This window comes from Rhynchophorus ferrugineus, unplaced genomic scaffold, assembly GCF_030347505.1.
Source record: "Rhynchophorus ferrugineus isolate W39M unplaced genomic scaffold, kcgeb_rfMv2 rfM4, whole genome shotgun sequence".
Taxonomy (NCBI): Eukaryota; Metazoa; Arthropoda; class Insecta; order Coleoptera; family Curculionidae; genus Rhynchophorus; species Rhynchophorus ferrugineus.
In genome coordinates this window covers 4,497,651-4,516,639 of record NW_027472583.1, presented here as the reverse complement: position 1 = coordinate 4,516,639, position 18,989 = coordinate 4,497,651, and the positions used below count along the sequence as shown (strand labels likewise).

The following is an 18,989-nucleotide window of genomic DNA, read 5'->3' as shown; positions in this document are numbered from 1 at the left end:
TTGGTGAGACCAGCATGATGTATATGAGCTGCTAAACCTAATCAAACTATAAATGGGAATCTCTATTGCCTACAATTGATGCGTTTGAGCCGAGCACTATGCGAAAAACGGGCAAAGACACAATAATATTATTCTTTAGCATAACAGCGCTCGACCACATGTAAAACCGGTGAAAACATAATTGGAAGCATTAAAATGGGAAGTGCTACCCCACCCCCGTATTATCCACACCTTGCTCCTTATCACTACTATTTGTTTCGACATATGAGTCGTGATCTGTCTGAGCAGCGCTTCACTTCTTATGAGATACCCAAAAAAAAAGTTAGATTCATGAATAGTCTCAAAAGATTGTTTTTTTTTTCGAGATGGAATCCGTAAATTACCGGAAAGATGGGCAACAGTAATGGCTATCGATGGACAATACTTTAAATAAAATACATTGTACTGATTTTTCGCAATAAAGCTTCAAATTTAAAAAAAATCGTTTAAAGCTAATTCCTAGGCTTAATATGTATTGTAATTGCACGCTAAAAACTTTAAATTACTTATTCATACACCTAAATGACCTAATTATCGCGTTTTTAGTGCGGCTATTTCATCGACGGGAACACTATATACTTGGGGTCGCGGTAACTACGGCCGATTAGGCCATGGAACATTCGACGACTGCCTCATACCCACCCCCGTTCTTGCGCTGGCCGGTCATCATGTCGTGGGGGTTTCCTTAGGATCGGGCGATGCCCATACGATCTGCGTCACGTCCAGAGGGCGAGTCTTTAGTTGGGGAGATGGTGACTATGGTAAATTAGGTAGAGGTGGCGCCGAAGGCAGTAAAGTACCGAGATTAGTGGAAAAATTGCAAGATGTAACGACAAAATATGGACTTGTTAAACTTTATATTAAAGTTTTCCGTATTTTAAGGTGGACATAGAGAACGTCTGGTGCGGAGCTCACTTCAGCTTGGCGCTTTCCCGAGATGGAAAGGTTTACAGCTGGGGCAAGGTATGCGGAACAGTTAAAGTTAATTTAAATTTGAATATAATGACGTTAATTATTTAGGGCGAAGGATGGAAACTTGGCCATCCTAGCGAAGAACATGTAAGGACTCCTGAGATAGTACAAGCGTTACAAGATAAAAAGGTGATTTCTTTATCCGTTGGAATTTCTCATTGTTTGGCTCTAACCGATAACGGAGAAGTGTGGGGTTGGGGGAAGAATGAAAATAGACGCATTGGTATTTCTATGATAAACATATTTTATTTTTTATTATGTGGCCTTATTCTTGTAGCTGATACCAGTGCTCCTTTTATTCGTGAACCATTGGTCGTAGAAAGCTTACTAGGGCATCGAATAACGTCAATTGCTTGTGGTCCTCTCCAAAGTTTCGCTTGGACAGATTTAGATAATTTCACTCCTCCAACGTCGATGCCATTCATTATCGATTTATCCGAACACACTTTCAAGTAAGTTCGTTATCGTAATTAAAATAATACTGAATAATGAAACACACACAAATATTCTAGATATTTAGACCAACTATTGGATATGGTCAGCCAGAGCCCGCCATCGACGCAAGACAAGGAATGTATCGCCGTCTCTACTTTAAATCTACTTCAGCTCCAGCTTCACAGCATGATCAGTCACAACATAGAACCCAAAACCCTCGGTTAGTAGTTGAATTATTTTGGTGTTCTCTGGCTAATGGCATCCAACTTGAAGGTCTAGGCGTCAGTTCAAAGTTACTAGCATCAATAAAATCCAGAGTGGTTAATCTGGCAAGTAGTTCAAACATATTGCCCACCGTACAAGGCGCAGCTCAAGCTGTATTACAAGCTGGCTGGTCGGTGTTGTTACCTACTGCCAATGGGCGGGCAAAAACTTTATCCTCATTATTGCTAAGTTCAGGTAAGCTTATTTAATGAATTATATTTCAATTTATAATAATTTTTTATTCATACTGCTGGTGTGGCACATTATACTGGTGTGGCAAGTCATTTACTAATCACAAATAAATTTAAAAATAGGTTTTATTACATTCCAATACATTTCCATTATTCTATCAATTTTAGATGGGGACACCAAAATGTGCAAATCGGGACACAGGTTCATGACAGATCTGTTGGTTTGGTCCCTCATGGCTGACGGTGGTTTAGAATTGGCCCTAAACGAGTCTTTAAATGTCGACTTTTCAGAAATGGCTTGCCCCGAAGACAATTACGAAATGGGTTCATCACCGATTACCATTCCACTATTGTATCTAGTTAGGCAGTTAATTAGGTAAAATGAAATGTTAATAGTACTACTTAGTTTTTACAGATCTTTCAGGTAAAATACGAATGTTGTCATGATAAAATCATCGACGGATTTTGTCACGTCATCCTATGTTTTAAACCCTTTATCCACTAATGCATTCCACAGGAACAAAAAACCAATCCCTGCATGCCCTGTCAAAAACTTTCCTCAAGTGGTTTAAGTTCAATTTTGACCTGTGTCTGTCCTGTGTTTTCAAACCTTAATTCCAAATCTTTCAAAACATATTTAACATATAAACGAAAATATTACTAGTTCTAGCTGAAAACTTGTAAAATTTAAGTACCACTTCTAATTTTTATCTAGGATTATTCAAGCTCACACATTATTTACCTTCCTTTCATTTTCAGAAATAGCAGCAATCTCACCCAAACATCCTTAAAAGATTACGGTTCCTATGGAAAGAACTCAACACAAAAATGCTTTGCTTCTCCCAGTTTAAAACTTCTTCAGAGATTCCAAAGATTGTTGATAGGTGCGCGTTCATTAAACCTCTCCTCTCCTGTTCTTCAATCTAGCTCTTTTTGATTTCTAGGTAAAATTTTTCAAAATCTAGAATGCCGCGATTCTGCGGAGACGCTGCTGTGGAAATATATAGAGTGTTTCTGCAGTAATATAACTATCACTCTAAACATAGCACATGATGTGTGTATATTGAACACAAAGAATCTTATTTATGCCATGCAGGTATTGAAAAACGATATTATAGGTAATTATCTTCCAACTTATATTTAATCGAAATTATAATGTTTTTTTTTATTGTTATATCAAAGGTATCTTATTACCCGAGCTATTAGTTAGTTTGATTCTACTAGAACAGGAGGTTAGCATGTTCTTAATAGGCATGGACTGGTTGAGGGTATTCAGAGAACCACTTAGATGCTTGGAAAAATTGTGTCGTTTAATTCCTGACATAGAAAATTTAGATTTGGACGATATTTCATGGCCAGGAATTTCACAGGTAAGTGCGGTTTGCTGTGTCGTTCAATAAGTTTTTATGGTTTTAAATACATTTCATATAAATTCTATTAATATTCAGTAAACGAAACATTTTTCAATAATTTTAGCTGATAAAATTCTTATAAATTTCTGATTAACTGAGTGTATTATTTTACCTATTTAGAAGTTACTTACAGACAGAATTTGTATTTTATTCCAAAAAATTGATATCAATGATGCCTTGTTCAAATCATCATACTAGCAAACCCACTCTAGCATTTTGTTTTAATACAGAAACACAGTGGTAAGACTCGAAAAGTCTCATCAATAACGATAAAATGACATAAAAAACAGTCACTAATGTGTTTTTGTTTTATTATTAACAAATGTGGTACATAGCTAACTCTAAATATTGCCCATTCAAAAATAAAGCAACGTACATTATAGCGCCATGTCCTATTGAACACAAAACTTATTGAATAACCTATTTTAACCAGTAAAAACGGATATTAAAGATTTAACGTTTCAGACTAGACCACCAAATGTATCACATAAACTGTATGACGATCTTCCTTTGATTCGAAAGGCCGATTTAGAAAACCATAACCTTGACGGTGGCCGGTATGTATTTAAAATATGCTATGACTATACCATACTATTATTAATTAATACTTTTAGATGGTTGGTCCTAAACAATCGAGTTTATGACGTTCAAGATTTTCGTAACGACAACTCTTCAATAACCGATATGCTGCAGAAATATACAGGCAAAGACGTCAGTCATATCATTAACACTTCATACTCGTACCTATTCCCCTTTATCGAACATTATCTGGTAGGAAATTACTGTCTTCCGGAACCAGAAAATCCCTCCGTCGCCAACTTCGATTACATGTACGTCTGCTGCATGTTGTTAGATGTGGAAAGAAATTTAGGATATCTTCTTGGTAAACGTTAAATATCACCACGATTAACAACTAATAATTCTGCCGAATCTATAGGTTTGCATTCATTCAATTTACGACAAAGTTTACCGCTAAAGGAAGAAGAAAATCAGTACAAACAGTGGATCGCGGCATCGTTTCTTAATGGCGGTTTACAGATCGACGAACCGCCTAATCCCTACGGGGAGGAAAAGGGCGAATCGAGAAGTACCAACTCTACTGCCGATAACACCCCAACCGAACCAAATAGGGGTAACATATCTCAGAAGCGACTGAAAAGTTTCCAACTGCCTATCGATCGCATTAATTCATTCATTAGTGCTTTGGCAGAAAGTAGACTATCGGTAAGTTTATTTTGCGGTTGTTCTGTTTCTATTAGATGATGTTCACTGCAGATGTATTTTGCCACAAGTTGTTTTACTTTATATGTACGGAAAGAAAGCGGGTATGGTAAAAATATTTTTTAAAATAGTTTTTACAGTATTTTTAGATATCTTTTTATACAAATCTTTGAATTATTAAGCAGTTGAATGGAAATAATTAGAATTTCATAAGTATCGATTATCAATGTTGTATTAGGAGTACAAATTGAAAACCGTACAAAAAAATGATTACCCAAAAACTAAGCGTGTAATAGTTCGACTCGCTCGGGGAAATACTGTCGACTACTTTCAATAAAATCCTTTCTTTTCATAAGGGTTTAATTCTTGAAACTCCCGGGACGCGACGTTGCCAGTTCTTGTAAATTATACTAATTAAAGAATATAATAATATAATAAATTATCTTAAATTTAATCTAAATAGGATAAAAAGATAAAACAAAACTGTCGCAATAACAAAAGAGTTCATAATTTTAATAAATAAATATTTAGTTGTTTCAATATTATCTGTACACACTTCATAATCTTCAAGGGAGTCTAACTTCATTATTTCTTATTCAATTTTAATGTTATGGAATTGTTTTACATGGAGTTACTCTTACCAGTGCCAGGGTCATAACAAAAACCGCTGCTGCAGTTCGTTGGATTATCTCAATCACTTGTAAATGACAACATCGCAAAATCAGCAAAGTTTATCTGATGCCCTCTAGGACCTAGATATATTTATCCACTTAATGTATCTGAAGTTGTGTCTAATTTGCAAATATAATGATGAGGAATTGTGTTTTGCGCCAATTTTAAGCTGGCATCATTTTTTTAAAACGGATTTTAATTTGTACTATATCTACAATTATTCTACTTACGATGATTATGGGAAATATACTAAAAAACTAATTGAATCTATAAACTTTTAAACAATTTTTTGTAATTATAATAAATATATACTAGATTACTGTTGTAAATGGCAATATTTTGTTCTGTCTTAGGATCAGTATGTTATAGCTTTCTTAGCGGTGGTAGAGCAACATTCGAAAGCAAATAACTACTTAACCAGGGTAGATTTTTCGTTTGAACATCCGGTAGAAGAGATAGGGCGAGTACTTTTCGCCGTACTACTTAAGCATTTAGGATTAGGATACATTCTCTTGCCAATTTTAGATGCATGTAAGTTTAATCGTCGTCATTATCTACCGTAGTGTCATTTGTGTGTTCATCACTTAAACCGACTGATTAGAACAGTTGATCGAATACGTTTTAAATTCAAACATTTTTTAGATTCGTCCCAACCGAATAGTCTTAAAGTACCAAAACCAATATCCGAAATGATACGGTTGGTACATCAAACGAAATGGAACTTGATTAAATCCCGACAAGAAGCTAGCAAGAGTTATAAAGAGATATGTATACCTTTGCTGGAAAAGTGTCGATTTTTATTGTACGAAGTTAAACCGGCAATCAGTGTTGAAATGGAAGCCTACAAAAAGGTGAATGTACTGTATAAAGAGCCACGTGTTCGAGCTTTAGTTAAAAAGGTAAGTTAGAGTTTAAAAAATGTTCATATAAACCTATCAAAGAGAGTCCAAAGGTAATTAAAGATCTAAAGTGCGGACGGCACACGTCTGATATACAAAAACCGGAAGATATAGTAAACGCCACTATTCAGTCTCAGAGTGTAGAGAGGAAAACCCACGACGACTTGGTAAAATCCATCAAGAAAGTACCATCCGAGGGGAAAATAGCGGAAAGTAAGAGCGAAACTGATGATATGAATAACGAAATTAAAAACGCTGCCCAAAAAGGTATTTATTTTTGGATAAATAATCATAAATTACTTAGTATCAGTATCATCTATGAGTTATATCCATTATAATTAATAATTAGCAGAGATAGTGTCTGTTTCTTAACTAACACGCTGTTGATGGCACAATCACTTCTTTCCTTCATTCATTTCCTTCTTTACGAAGACCGACCATCGTTCGTTCCTATTCATCAGATTATTCTCGACCTCGACCTTACCTCACATTCTTTTCGAGGTTGATTATTATATCCATTGTTCTATCCAAAAGATCGATGAAATAATTCACTATTCACCCGACAAGCATGTTCAAACTATCTTAATGTGATCTGTTCTTCGATTTCTTATAGCATATTATTTACACAAACTTACCAACATCTCATGATTAAATAAAATTGAATTCCTTAAAGGCACAGCAAACTGTGTGCCCAATCAACATACTTTTTGGTCTTCTTTTCTTTTCTTCTTCAATTGTCTTTACTAAAATTAACGAATTAAAGTATGTACACTTCATTCTTCAAATTAGCGCCTTCTTACGTCAGGCCCGTATCCTCTTTCTGTTTAAAAAGGTGAATTAAGCCTTTAGTTAACAAATATAATATCACCCGAAATTTCAACTTATGTTATATAATCCGTTTTTGAAACACATTAAAATTCATTAATTAAATAAATTACAGCTGAGTCCAAGAACGTTTTAACTGATTCATTTACGTCGAATTCTTCAAAGAATGTAGTCGAAGATTTGAAAGCCGATCTGGATGAGAAGTGGAATGTGGAGAGACATGAAAATGTTTTGAGGATCGAGATCAATGACGAGGACAAGGAGAAAAAAATTGAAAATGATGCTGCTTTAGCAGGTATACCCCGATAAACTAAGAGCTTTTAATCATAATGTTTTACAGTGGTTCATGTATGTCTCACTAATAACATAATCACACTTCTTTTAGGAATAATATCAAAACTAACCGAAAAACAAATGGCAAAAGTTTGTATTGACAATTTGGGCCTAATGACGTCAATATTAGAATTCGTGATACACTCTACTTGTGATGTTGATGTCCTAAGGAAAGTTATGTATTTTCAGGTGAGTAATCACCAGGTTCCATCATATTTTTATATTACAATCTTTTTTTTGATTAATGCAAATTAGGTAAAACGATGCAAAGCAAGAAAAGAAGGTCTTACCATGATGAAACACCTGTTGGAAGATTTCGAATTGCTGAGTTCAGTGAAATATTCCATTCTTAATGGTTATTTAGGGCTGGGCACGAAACATACAAGAGTATACCACTGTCTGGAAAACATCCAGCTAGTAACCCCGTATTTAAAAACAGAAATGCTCTTCTCTCAGTTGGGCATTGTAGAATGGTGCATTAAGACACTGAGATATTATATCTTAAGGGACGTGCCATCCAAATCAGCGAAAATGAAAGGAAACTCGAAGGTTTCTTTGAATCTGGGCACTTACACTTTGCTCAGGGACATTCCGAGAGCTAGGATGCTTCTGGCTTTACTAGGGGTTCTCTCGTCAAGTCACTATAACAACTTAGAATTAAACCCACTGATTAATAGGTACATTCGTTGGTATTCTGGTGTAATTTTCAGAAGTACTACTTATTTATTTGTTACAGTGGAGTGATATCATCAGTTTTGGCTCTACTAAAACAGACTGGGTCTGATCAAACTATCGTTAGGAAAGTATCAGAGTTTTATGTTTTATATGCTGATGCTGTTGACGTAAACAAACCAAGCCTGAGGTCGTTAACAGGGGCGGAATTAGCCAGTCTCATGAAGATCGGTACTAAAGTGGTCAGAGGCGCCGATTGGAAATGGGGAGATCAGGTTTGAAATTTTTTTTTAAATGGCAATATCAGTTTAAAAAATCTAATACGTTACTTCAAATTATATATTGAATTTTTTGTCATAAATAAATATGAATTATTTGAAGTAATAATATAATTTAAAAAAATTATAACTTAAAAGAAGAGAAGAAAATAAATACCTAAAACGATCAAATTGATTTTATTATTGTTAGTTTTAACGATGTGTTCATAAATACTAAAAGCATTTTATCGAATAAAAAAATCTATGAGATGTTGCAAATAAAAAATACCTTTAATATCACTGATGTTATCAGGATGGGAATCCACCAAGTGAAGGTCGAATAATCGGTGAACTGGGCGATGATGGTTGGATACGCGTAGAATGGTCTAATGGTACCACCAATAGTTATAGAATGGGGGTAGAAGGAAAGTACGATTTAACACTAGCTTCACCTCCCTCTCCCGTAACGTCAGAAAGCGAAACTGACGAGTCATATGAAAGAAGTAATTACGATGTGTGTGTATTAACCGCATTTAGTGATATATATATATATATATTTTCAGGTTCTCAAATTATAAAAGATAACCAATTGATTAAGCTTCTACGCGACGCTAGCATCAACTTTTTGAGAAATATTACGATAAGTTCCGGATTGTCTAAGAATAATCTACATTCGACTTCCCTACACGGCCTAAGTAGTCTGTTTTGCGCTGTCCTCAATTCGAACAATTTTGAGTGGTGTAACCTGACTCTTATAAGGACCATATCGCAGACTCAGCAATTGTGTAGGGCTTTCAGCACCAAGCCTTGGATGAACATGTTGTTGGATTTTTTGACACCACCATCAAATTTGGGCGGAAATGAGTTTAATTTGCCAAAACAGGTCTGGACTATTTTGAAAATATAATAATTAATAGCTTCAAAATACTGTTTTCTGTAGATTCTTACAATTAGGCTGTTACAAACTGTTTTACACTCATGGGATATGGATAATTCTGATATACCTCTTGTTTTAGAAAAATTACTGAACATTTTAGGTACCACCTGTAAAACCTTTAGTGTTTTTTTTGTTAATTTAATATTTTGATTTTATAGGAAACATAATCATTACTTGTTCATACGACACAGGCAATAAGCCTTTATCCAGCAATAAATCTCTAGTTTTGCTCACACAAAGTCACAGCAGTACTTTGGCGCAAGAAATTATCAATCTTTTGCGTAGCTTGCATGGCGTGCTGGGATGGAATCAAGTCCTAAATGCCATACTAATACAGAAACTTAATTTAGCAGGGTTAGGGTAGGATAATTCGAACTTCTAACGTGATCTAAAACCGACAATATTTTAGATACTTCCTTAGCGATTTGTCGACCCTAAATGACGCCGTTAATTCCGATCAGCAACACTTTATGGTGGTGGCGTGTCTCAATGTAATCGGAGCTTGGGATGTACGACCCAGAGTCGGCGTGTTAGCTGAAGCTGAGGGAGTTTTAGGTACGGTTACGCGAGTGACGCCTAAAGGAAGATTATGCATGCAGTTACACGAAAGTGGGGAAATAAAAAAGGTAATATCACCACTTGTCATTCACATTTTCTTCTTGTACCCGTGAATTTTTACAGGTTTCCATCAATTGTTTGAAACTCTTACCCTCTGCTGAGTTTAATTTCGAAAAGATGCCGATGAACGATAGTTCAGTGAAAATGTGGGCCAATCTTTTACTGATCAGACATAGTTCACTGAATTCCCACGATAGAAAATACTATCACGGACAAGTAAATCTGGCTTATTTGAGAACACAACAGAATATTCTCAGCGCTTTAAATGCAACGAGAATTCTACATACCAATCAGTACAGATTACGAAAGGTAAGTAATGCGAAATAATTTCACTAAATATCTATACCGCTTCTCGTATCTGTTTTTCCTTGCAACACGCAGGTTATGAGGTATCCAGTCAACGGAATGGATCAATCTCAAGAGCAGCAGTCGATCGAAGAAGAACTGAATCAACAACCGATACTTCTAATCCAAAAGCTCTTGGCTAAAGCTACCCAACCCAGTCCTTTAAAACCCGGTTTTAATTTACAGGAGATGCAACTCGCAGCATTAAATTTAAGCCAGTATTTGGCAGCGGAGGGTAATTTTGAGGTGCCGTGTGGAATCAATAATGATAAACCAACGAGCAGCAATGTCAATATTAAACTGAGAGGTATTTAAAACTGAGAAAATAATGATTTTGTTGTTGAGATTACTAGGAAATAATTATATAATTAGCAATACTCAATTTTACAATAGGCCCTGTTAGCGAACTGGCCACACCGAACAGCGAATGCTCTATAAAAAGCGTAGTTAGCGAGAGAACAAGCAAACGCATGGAGCTAGAAGAAGACGTTTCGGTGCATCCGATGGTCCACCAGATCATAGAAATGGGGTTCACGAAAAAAGCGGTCGAATATGCCATTAAATCTCTAGGTATTCAATTTAAAAATCCGATTTTGATCTCTGATTGTTGAGTGATACATTTTGTTGTTTAGCGATTAATCCTGAAAACCTCGTTAGTCCCGAAACTATTGTGGGATGGTTGCTAGAGCACCCTGAAATAGCTGCCGAAGATACCGAGTCGATGAGTTCCGTATACGAATCTGATACTGAATCGATTTCTTATGACAATGGCACGGGACAGTGTATGGGTGCTTATGTGAGTGTCTTTTTTCATTTGTTGTTGCTATTTTGATACTCGATATTTAGGGTGAAGACAATCAGGATTCGGACACCCAGTATTGTAGAAGGTCTCAATTTTTGTCAAATGATGAGTACGCCATGTATGTTAGAGATAACGTCGAGGTCGGTATGCTGGTTCGATGCTGTAAAAATTACGAGGAAGTTCAGTTGGGAGATATAGGGAAAGTGGTGAAGATTGACAGGGAAGGACTTCACGATTTAAATCTACAGGTTTCTAATCGAAAGTATTAATTTGTTGACTAGTAATCAATGTTCTGTTAATAGGTTAACTGGCAACATAAAGTGAGTACTTATTGGGTTAGATTTATCCATGTGGAATTGCTGGGATTTCCTCCTTCTATGCCAAGTCCAACTACAATTAAAATTGGAGATAAAGTGAGGGTTAAACCAACGGTTACTACGCCAAGGTATAAGTGGGGATATGTCACTCATGACAGTGTTGGAATGGTCACAGGTAAATTGGAATTTTTTTATTTATGATAATATCGGAAGAAAATTATGTGACATATTGCAGCTATTTCACCAAATGGACATGATGTAACTGTAGACTTTCCGAAACAGCAGAATTGGACAGGACTTTTATCTGAAATGGAAGTAGTGCCATCATGCCACGAGGGCGTGACTTGTAACAGCTGTTGCGTTCAACCAATAAGAGGCAAGAGAGGGACTCAATAGCAAAATAACATTGAAAATAATCGTGTTCTTGTAGGTCCCCGTTTCAAATGCAAGGTATGTGAAAGCTATGATCTTTGCGACAATTGTTTCTACACAAAAAAGAACCACCGACATAGTTTTTTTCGGATCCAAGAACCAGGAAGCGTCGAGATTTACGCGGGAAAAGCCGGAAGGTATTGCCATATTGAAACAAGTGTATTAGGCTCATTTTTAATGCTCGTAATATTATTTTCAGATATTACAGGCAAGATACGGTCGAAATGGAAGGCGAAACGGTCACCGATTGGAAACGTATCGTACAAAACGTGTCTGTTTCATCTAAATACGGAGCTCGTTTCGACGTCCCCGGTTCAGTATGGCAGTCTAACGGTTCTCAAGGCAAACATTGGATTAGACTGGAAATATTTCCTAATGTGATAATAAGAAGTTTGAAGATTGGTGTTGATCCATCTGACAATAGCTATATGCCATCAGTGATCGTAGTAAATGGTGAGTCTTTACATGTCAGTAGTTAATGCATACTTTTATTTATAAGAAACATTTAATTGCCCTTGCCAGCAATAAAAAATCCTATTTTCCCCAAAATCTTTCATTCTCTTCATACAACAAGGTTGAGTTTCGTTGTTAATAGTTAAAAATAATCGGCAACTATTCATTCTTATCACCTGGCTTTCTATGTACAATATGTTCTGGTGTAACACTTCATCATACATATTACATTTCAAAGCTTTATAAGTACAAATAAGTTCCAGGTACCTATCAAGTTTTTTGTTTCACGGAGAACTATGACACTTATATAAGCGCATTTGCTTTATTCAATATCATGTTAAAGTCTGTTTTAATACTGCTGATTCAGGAAATGTTGCTTTAATATATTGGGTGGTCCTTGCCATCCGTGTTCATAGTTTTAACAAAATTGTTCTTTCATTGTATTTTTTAGATATATTTTTAGTTACACGGTTTAAACTAGCTCTTGTTGCCATTTTTTAATACATTCTGTGGCTGTCCTATCAATATAAAAAAATAGTAAAACCAGAAGACGACTTTTCAGTGTCAACTCACCGTTAAAACTTACACGAATAAATATAAAAATAACTAATGGTTACTTCTTTCTTTCTTTTAAATGCTTCAATAATATTCACGATCAAATATCCTTTATTCTTAAAGATATGTTTAATTATTAATTTTTATAATTGTGTAATTATTCAACATTCCTTCATCAACATGTAGCATTTTATGTATCTCTTAAAGTTCTTGAGTTCAAATGTTGCTTAAATGTTTATAAACCAACAAATTTTATGTGTATCGCTGAAAGACAATTTTTGCGATATATATTCAGGCCTATAAATTAATTTTAAAAGATTTACAGAGAAGAGATGGTGTAGATGGCGTTACTGTGTATTAATCGCATCGGAAACATTTGTAATCAATCAACATCATGTTGAAGCCTCACTCACCAGCTTCACTTTTCAGCCTGTCTTTTTTCATTGAAGTGTAAAGAAGAAATATTTCTGGTGCTTGAAAATGTCTGAATTTGTACTGAATAAATAACATTTGCGGGATGTTTTACTTCTTTACTTCAATTTAGAGAAAGAGGCTTCCTTTAGAGGAAATGAGTGATTACACCGAAGACAATGAGTGATTTTGGATAGCCAAAAAATTTTAAAGACGAAGATTTCAAGGCACTACTCGATGAAATCATCAGTGGGGATCGCTATCGCCTACAATTGATGTGTTTAAGCCGGTAAGCCGCGAACAACGACCGGAATACGAGCAAAGACACAACAAAGTTGTTCCTCAGCCTGACAACGCTCACCTATATGTTGAAAAATCGGCGAAAACATTAAAATAATTAAAAAATAAATTAAAGTGTTATCCCACCCACCGTATTCTCCAGACCTTGCTCCTTCTGAATAGCGCTTCACTTCTTATGAATCCCACCCACCGTATTCTCCAGACCTTGCTCCTTCTGAATAGCGCTTCACTTCTTATGAATATATATATATATATATATATATATATATATATACTCTTTTGTTTCGTGCTCCATACATCAAAGAAATATCAAGATGATTAAGACCATTTCTTGTATTTTTTCAGGGGGTATGAGCGCCAATTCGCTCTTCGAACTAAATTCTGTGTCGGTAAAAAGCCATGAAACGACCGTTTTGCTGCTTTCAAACATGGATAAATATTATCCGATTATCGAGATTAACATAACAAAATGCCGGAACAACGGCATCGACTGTAAGATCCACGGTATCTTCATGGTGGGCGTCAAGAGACAATCACCCGGTGATTTCAAAACGTCCATTTCATTTCTGGCTAATGATTGGGACCTGAATCAGGATTCCATACCAGCCCCATCAGTAAGACGTATTCGTTCAGTTCTATTCAGTTATAATATACCGATAATATATTTTAGATAGCGACCATATCGCAGGACGATTTTCCGTCATCGTCAAATAACGTTGGGTGCAGAGTATTTGTCTGGGGTTTGAATGATAAAGATCAGCTAGGTATTTCATTAACATTTATGAGATCAAACTTTACTAAACATCCAAAATTTCAGGTGGCTTGAAAGGATCAAAGGTAAAACTACCGATTCAATCTGATTTTCTGAGTCAATTAAGACCGGTTCACATTGCTGGAGGATCTAAATCACTTTTTGTCGTTTCTCAAGAAGGAAAGGTACTCATTTACTTATTTATCATAAATCATTGTCTGTTATTCTTAATTGCAACATCTTTATTTAGTTGTATGCTTGTGGAGAAGGTACAAATGGTCGGTTAGGACTAGGACATAGTATGAACGTTCCCCATCCTCGTCCAGTACCATTTTTAAGTCAGTATGTAGTAAAAAAAGTTGCAGTTCACTCAGGAGGCAAACATGCTATGTCTCTCACTTTGGACGGCAAGGTGTTTTCTTGGGGAGAAGGCGAAGATGGCAAACTAGGTAATACTTTTGGCTTTTTTATCATTTTGAGAATACTTAACCAAGCTATTAACATATATAGGTCACGGAAATAGACTTAATTTGGACAAGCCTAAATTAATAGAGGCCTTGAAGAGCAAGAAAATCCGCGATATTGCTTGCGGCAGTTCTCACTCAGCTGCTATTACTAGCAGCGGTGAATTATACACCTGGGGATTGGGGGAATATGGACGATTGGGTCACGGCGATAATGTTACACAACTGAAACCCAAACTGGTGAGCGAAATCATAACATTAGCGCTCTGGTCGACATTATTGCTATTATTTTGTTTTAGGTCAAAGCCTTAGTCGGACACAGAATCATCCAAGTTGCTTGTGGAAGCAGAGATGCCCAAACGTTGGCTTTGTCTGACCAAGGACTGGTTTTTAGTTGGGGAGATGGTGATTTTGGAAAGCTAGGTATCGATTTTGGTTTGTATTATTTATGTTGGGACTATATTGCTTGTATTTTTTAAATAATAATTTGTTGTAATACTAATCATTAAATACATCTGATTAATATTTCAACGTTTAAAGTAGGGGAGCAAGAGATGGACACAGAATCATTAAGAAACAAAATTATAGAAATTATAAAAAAAAACACCGTAGAACAAACCAACCGTTTTAACAGTAACTACAAAAAAAAGAAATACTAAAGACAAACGCAAAATAGACACAAAGAAAAATTTAGGAATACTTAGATGAATAAACTAGAGAATTAGAAAATTACTAAATCTGTGTCTATAGTAGTAAAAGGACAAGTAAATCAGGGAATAATTGCGGACAAAAAATTGATCATAAATAAAGAGATAAAGATATGGAAAAACAGTGGAAAACAAACGAAAATAACATGTAGGAAAAATAAATGATTACACGAAAGAAATAAAAGATAATAGTAAATAGAACAGAGGTTCAAGACAATACTACTAGTAAAAATGTTAACAGAAAAAAGTCAGCTATAGGATGCGTGGAGGAGAGTGTGCCAAAAAATAATATAAAAACTAGACAGAGACTGATACTGGACGGTTTGATACTCCAAGGTGGGATGGCGATCCCCCTTTTATGGAGAGTTAAACCAATCACTTATTATTTGAATAGGATAGAATAATGTGAAGATTGAGCATTATTTTTTCTGTTATGTTGTTTAAAAGTTTGTGTTGTACTTTTTTTAATGCCTCTAACATTTTCCCATACAATATTTTACATTCGTAAGATATATTTTTGCAGTATTAATAATACCGTTCTTTCTATTTTATATTCAGGACGGGGAGGGTCGGAAGGATGTAATGTTCCTCACAACATAGAACGTCTAAATCACCTTGGCGTAATTCAAATAGGTACGACTATATTAACCATCAAAAAATTTATTTGTATCATTATTTTTATACTTTTCTTAACAGAATGTGGTGCTCAGTTTTCATTAGCTCTGACGAAAACTGGAAACATTTGGACGTGGGGAAAGGGAGACTATTTTCGTCTCGGCCATGGTACCGATCAGCACGTCCGCAAACCTACATTAATCGAATCGTTGCGGGACCGAAAGATCATTCACGTAGCTGTAGGTGCTCTGCATTGTTTGGCTGTAACCGATAGTGGACAGGTATGAGCTTGTTAAATAAGAGTACGAGCTATGTTTTTTATTTGCATTTTCTAGGTTTACGCTTGGGGTGATAACGATCACGGCCAGCAAGGTAACGGTACGACCATGGTAAACCGGAAACCCGCTTTGGTACACGGTTTCGAGGACGTGCATGTTAACAGAGTGGCATGTGGAAGCTCTCACTCTATCGCTTGGACTCTACAAGATATTCAGACGGCAGCTAAAGTATGTGTCGATAATACAAAGAAAAAGAAAACGTATTTATATTTCGTTCTGGGTTTTAGGTGGAACCAGTGATATTTTCTGTGCCAAAAGATCCACTTGGTTCAGCTATTTTAGGCTTGTATGACGGAGAAAAGGTAAACTTTGTGTAATTATTTTGATGATTTTCTTAGCTTCAATTCTCTCATAATTAATTCGAATACTCTTGCAAATATTTTAAAATGTTCATGAAATTGCACAGCCTTTTGTTTTTAGTCTCCTACTAAAGCCTTAAATAAGAAAACGCCAACTTTAAGTAGTATAGTTATGTCGCTAGAGAGCAATACCGCCAAACAACAGGCTCTGCAGCACATACTCAATGCCATGCATATCCAGCAATTGCGCCAAGCTATCGTAAAAGCCCTAAGCAGCCATACCAACGTGAAAAATCAGAGCCCCACACAAGGATGTACTTTGGAATTGGAAAAGTAAATTTAGAGAAGAGTTTCTGGTGAATCGGTATCAAACGTTGTCCATTTTAGAGCCCACATCACTCCTCACGGTACACTGGATACCGCCACTGTTCTAGGTGCTGGCGAGGCTCCCGTGTCTTTGTCTGAAATAGCTGATATGACCACCCCAGATCAAGAAGAAAATCCGTTACTTCTGCTTCAGTCCATGACCACCAGTAGTTGTTCAGCCAGCATATCCTCAAAGCACAGTAAAATGTCAACCAGTGCTATGAGTGTTATTGCAGCTACTTTGACAAGTAATGCAGAGGTTTGTATGGGGAGTTTTTTCTGGTTTATGGGTAAATTATATCATTATTGAAATTTTATAGGTTGTTGGTGATACTGGATATACAGGCTTAGATGAGTTTACATCTTTACTGACTGAAAATGATGCTAGGCTACTTGTGGATTTGCTAAAACTAGCTGTTGCTGGCAGAATTGAAGATGATCAAGCTAAAGAGGTATATGCTATGGTTTAACATAGTTTAATTATCTATATAATTTAAATTATCACTATAGATTCTTTCATCAACATTAATTACTATGGGTGCTGCAAATCCGACCATTGGAGCTATGTTACTAGAATTGTGTGTGACTGAGCTTGAAGATACTACCAATAGTACTCAACCATATTCGTCCACACCGCACCCAGTAGTGCAAGAGTCCAACCATCCATATTTTGATGATATTAAGCTAAATGGACATGTCCGACTACCAGGTGCAGAAGCCCTAAGGGTGGAATTTGATAGAAGGTGATAGAAAATAATTTATTGAGCTAGTTTGTTATATTTTTTTATTAATCACATCTTATATTAGATTTGCTTAGTACAATCTTAATTTATAAATTAATTTATTACTACTGTTCTGTTGTATTTGCATTAATACACATGCAAGTACGGTATTAATACACCAGTATGTATTTCCAAAACTAAACTACTTACACTAAAGTTAAGAATACACTCTTACTTAAGAAACAAGTTTGTGTTGTTTGGTTCGCTTTGGTCTTCTGATTTCCTACGTGTTGTCCAGTAGTTGTATTGCTTCCATGTTGCTGTGATTTAGCAAACTTATTTCATGTTTTAAGGCGAAATCTTGGATCACTTCGTATTTCCATTTCATTTAGAGGTCATCGTATAACTCTTCGTAATTAATCGTAAAACTTTATTTTGGACGCATTGGATTACTAGTTGGTTTGATGTTTTAGTGTAACCCTATATTTGCACACCATAGGTCCAAATTGGCTTTATGATTGACTAATAAATCAATCTCTAGGAAGTAAATCTGATGTTTCTATAATTTGTTTAATACGTTTTAACAACAGTTTCTCTAATAATTTTGATATCGCAGGTAGCAGCGAAATAGACCCGTAAGATCCAACTTGTGCTGCCGGTTTGTCCGATTTTTTAACATTGAATATATCATGTTAACATGGTTTTTGCTTATCGTGGCAGCTCTCTTTCAATAAGCCTGGTGAAATATCGTCAATTCCAGGAATCTTTTTAGGATTGAGGTTGTTGTCAATTTCTGTGGGAACTTCCATTGGAGAAATCAGATTTACAGCTATATCGGGCTGATAAACAAGATTTATATTTGTTGTAGATTCTATATTATTCGGTTGGAATACGTTAGCTAAATGTTGCGAATAATTCAGTTTTTTCATCGTTGCGTCGAACCCATTCATTTCTAATAATTGATCTTTTAATTATCCGAGTTGCTTTCCATGGTGAGTAGTCTCTGTCTGCTTCCGGAGCTTAATTCAGTTACATATTTTTAGAAGCAACTCTGTTTATATTCTTTAATCTTTTGATTTGTCTGATTACAAATTCTATTAAATTTTGTCTTGTTTGCAGCATTTCTGTTTATGTACCATACTCTTCTAGCTTCTCGTCTTTCATCAATTCCCTAATTTCAAGGGGGTAATTTACCTCATATTCTGATTTCTCTCTTGATGTTGGTGTAGCTTCTTTTGCAGCAGACTGAATTTGTTCAATTATATTTCGGGTTTGCTGCTCTAGATCGTCTATACTTTTGAGTTTTACGTTTAAACTGATTTGCTCCCGCACTATTTGCGTTCCATGTTATAATTCTTAAGAACG

General features: G+C 35.7%; 1 protein-coding gene across 1 annotated transcript in view; it reads left to right on the top strand.

Moving 5' to 3' along the window:
- The window catches only part of HERC2 (E3 ubiquitin-protein ligase HERC2), a 31,956-nt gene that overhangs the window by 5,158 nt on the left and 7,809 nt on the right, over positions 1-18,989 (top strand). Inside the window, exons 11-57 of the mRNA XM_076404404.1 lie at positions 586-865; positions 922-1,002; positions 1,060-1,234; positions 1,289-1,463; positions 1,524-1,666; positions 1,720-1,905; positions 2,070-2,277; positions 2,661-2,785; positions 2,846-3,019; positions 3,084-3,271; positions 3,779-3,870; positions 3,928-4,196; positions 4,251-4,537; positions 5,560-5,737; positions 5,849-6,105; positions 6,159-6,372; positions 7,046-7,225; positions 7,316-7,452; positions 7,519-7,940; positions 8,000-8,210; positions 8,506-9,075; positions 9,133-9,229; positions 9,288-9,483; positions 9,539-9,755; positions 9,811-10,056; positions 10,129-10,399; positions 10,486-10,662; positions 10,725-10,888; positions 10,939-11,142; positions 11,197-11,386; positions 11,447-11,587; positions 11,642-11,780; positions 11,843-12,096; positions 13,708-13,983; positions 14,037-14,126; positions 14,180-14,298; positions 14,364-14,562; positions 14,624-14,817; positions 14,877-15,000; positions 15,843-15,917; positions 15,981-16,180; positions 16,235-16,405; positions 16,465-16,539; positions 16,658-16,869; positions 16,924-17,161; positions 17,223-17,354; positions 17,413-17,645. Of these exons, the coding sequence (XP_076260519.1) occupies positions 586-865; positions 922-1,002; positions 1,060-1,234; positions 1,289-1,463; positions 1,524-1,666; positions 1,720-1,905; positions 2,070-2,277; positions 2,661-2,785; positions 2,846-3,019; positions 3,084-3,271; positions 3,779-3,870; positions 3,928-4,196; positions 4,251-4,537; positions 5,560-5,737; positions 5,849-6,105; positions 6,159-6,372; positions 7,046-7,225; positions 7,316-7,452; positions 7,519-7,940; positions 8,000-8,210; positions 8,506-9,075; positions 9,133-9,229; positions 9,288-9,483; positions 9,539-9,755; positions 9,811-10,056; positions 10,129-10,399; positions 10,486-10,662; positions 10,725-10,888; positions 10,939-11,142; positions 11,197-11,386; positions 11,447-11,587; positions 11,642-11,780; positions 11,843-12,096; positions 13,708-13,983; positions 14,037-14,126; positions 14,180-14,298; positions 14,364-14,562; positions 14,624-14,817; positions 14,877-15,000; positions 15,843-15,917; positions 15,981-16,180; positions 16,235-16,405; positions 16,465-16,539; positions 16,658-16,869; positions 16,924-17,161; positions 17,223-17,354; positions 17,413-17,645 (9,186 nt within the window). The remainder of the gene's footprint in view (positions 1-585; positions 866-921; positions 1,003-1,059; positions 1,235-1,288; positions 1,464-1,523; positions 1,667-1,719; positions 1,906-2,069; positions 2,278-2,660; positions 2,786-2,845; positions 3,020-3,083; positions 3,272-3,778; positions 3,871-3,927; positions 4,197-4,250; positions 4,538-5,559; positions 5,738-5,848; positions 6,106-6,158; positions 6,373-7,045; positions 7,226-7,315; positions 7,453-7,518; positions 7,941-7,999; positions 8,211-8,505; positions 9,076-9,132; positions 9,230-9,287; positions 9,484-9,538; positions 9,756-9,810; positions 10,057-10,128; positions 10,400-10,485; positions 10,663-10,724; positions 10,889-10,938; positions 11,143-11,196; positions 11,387-11,446; positions 11,588-11,641; positions 11,781-11,842; positions 12,097-13,707; positions 13,984-14,036; positions 14,127-14,179; positions 14,299-14,363; positions 14,563-14,623; positions 14,818-14,876; positions 15,001-15,842; positions 15,918-15,980; positions 16,181-16,234; positions 16,406-16,464; positions 16,540-16,657; positions 16,870-16,923; positions 17,162-17,222; positions 17,355-17,412; positions 17,646-18,989) is intronic.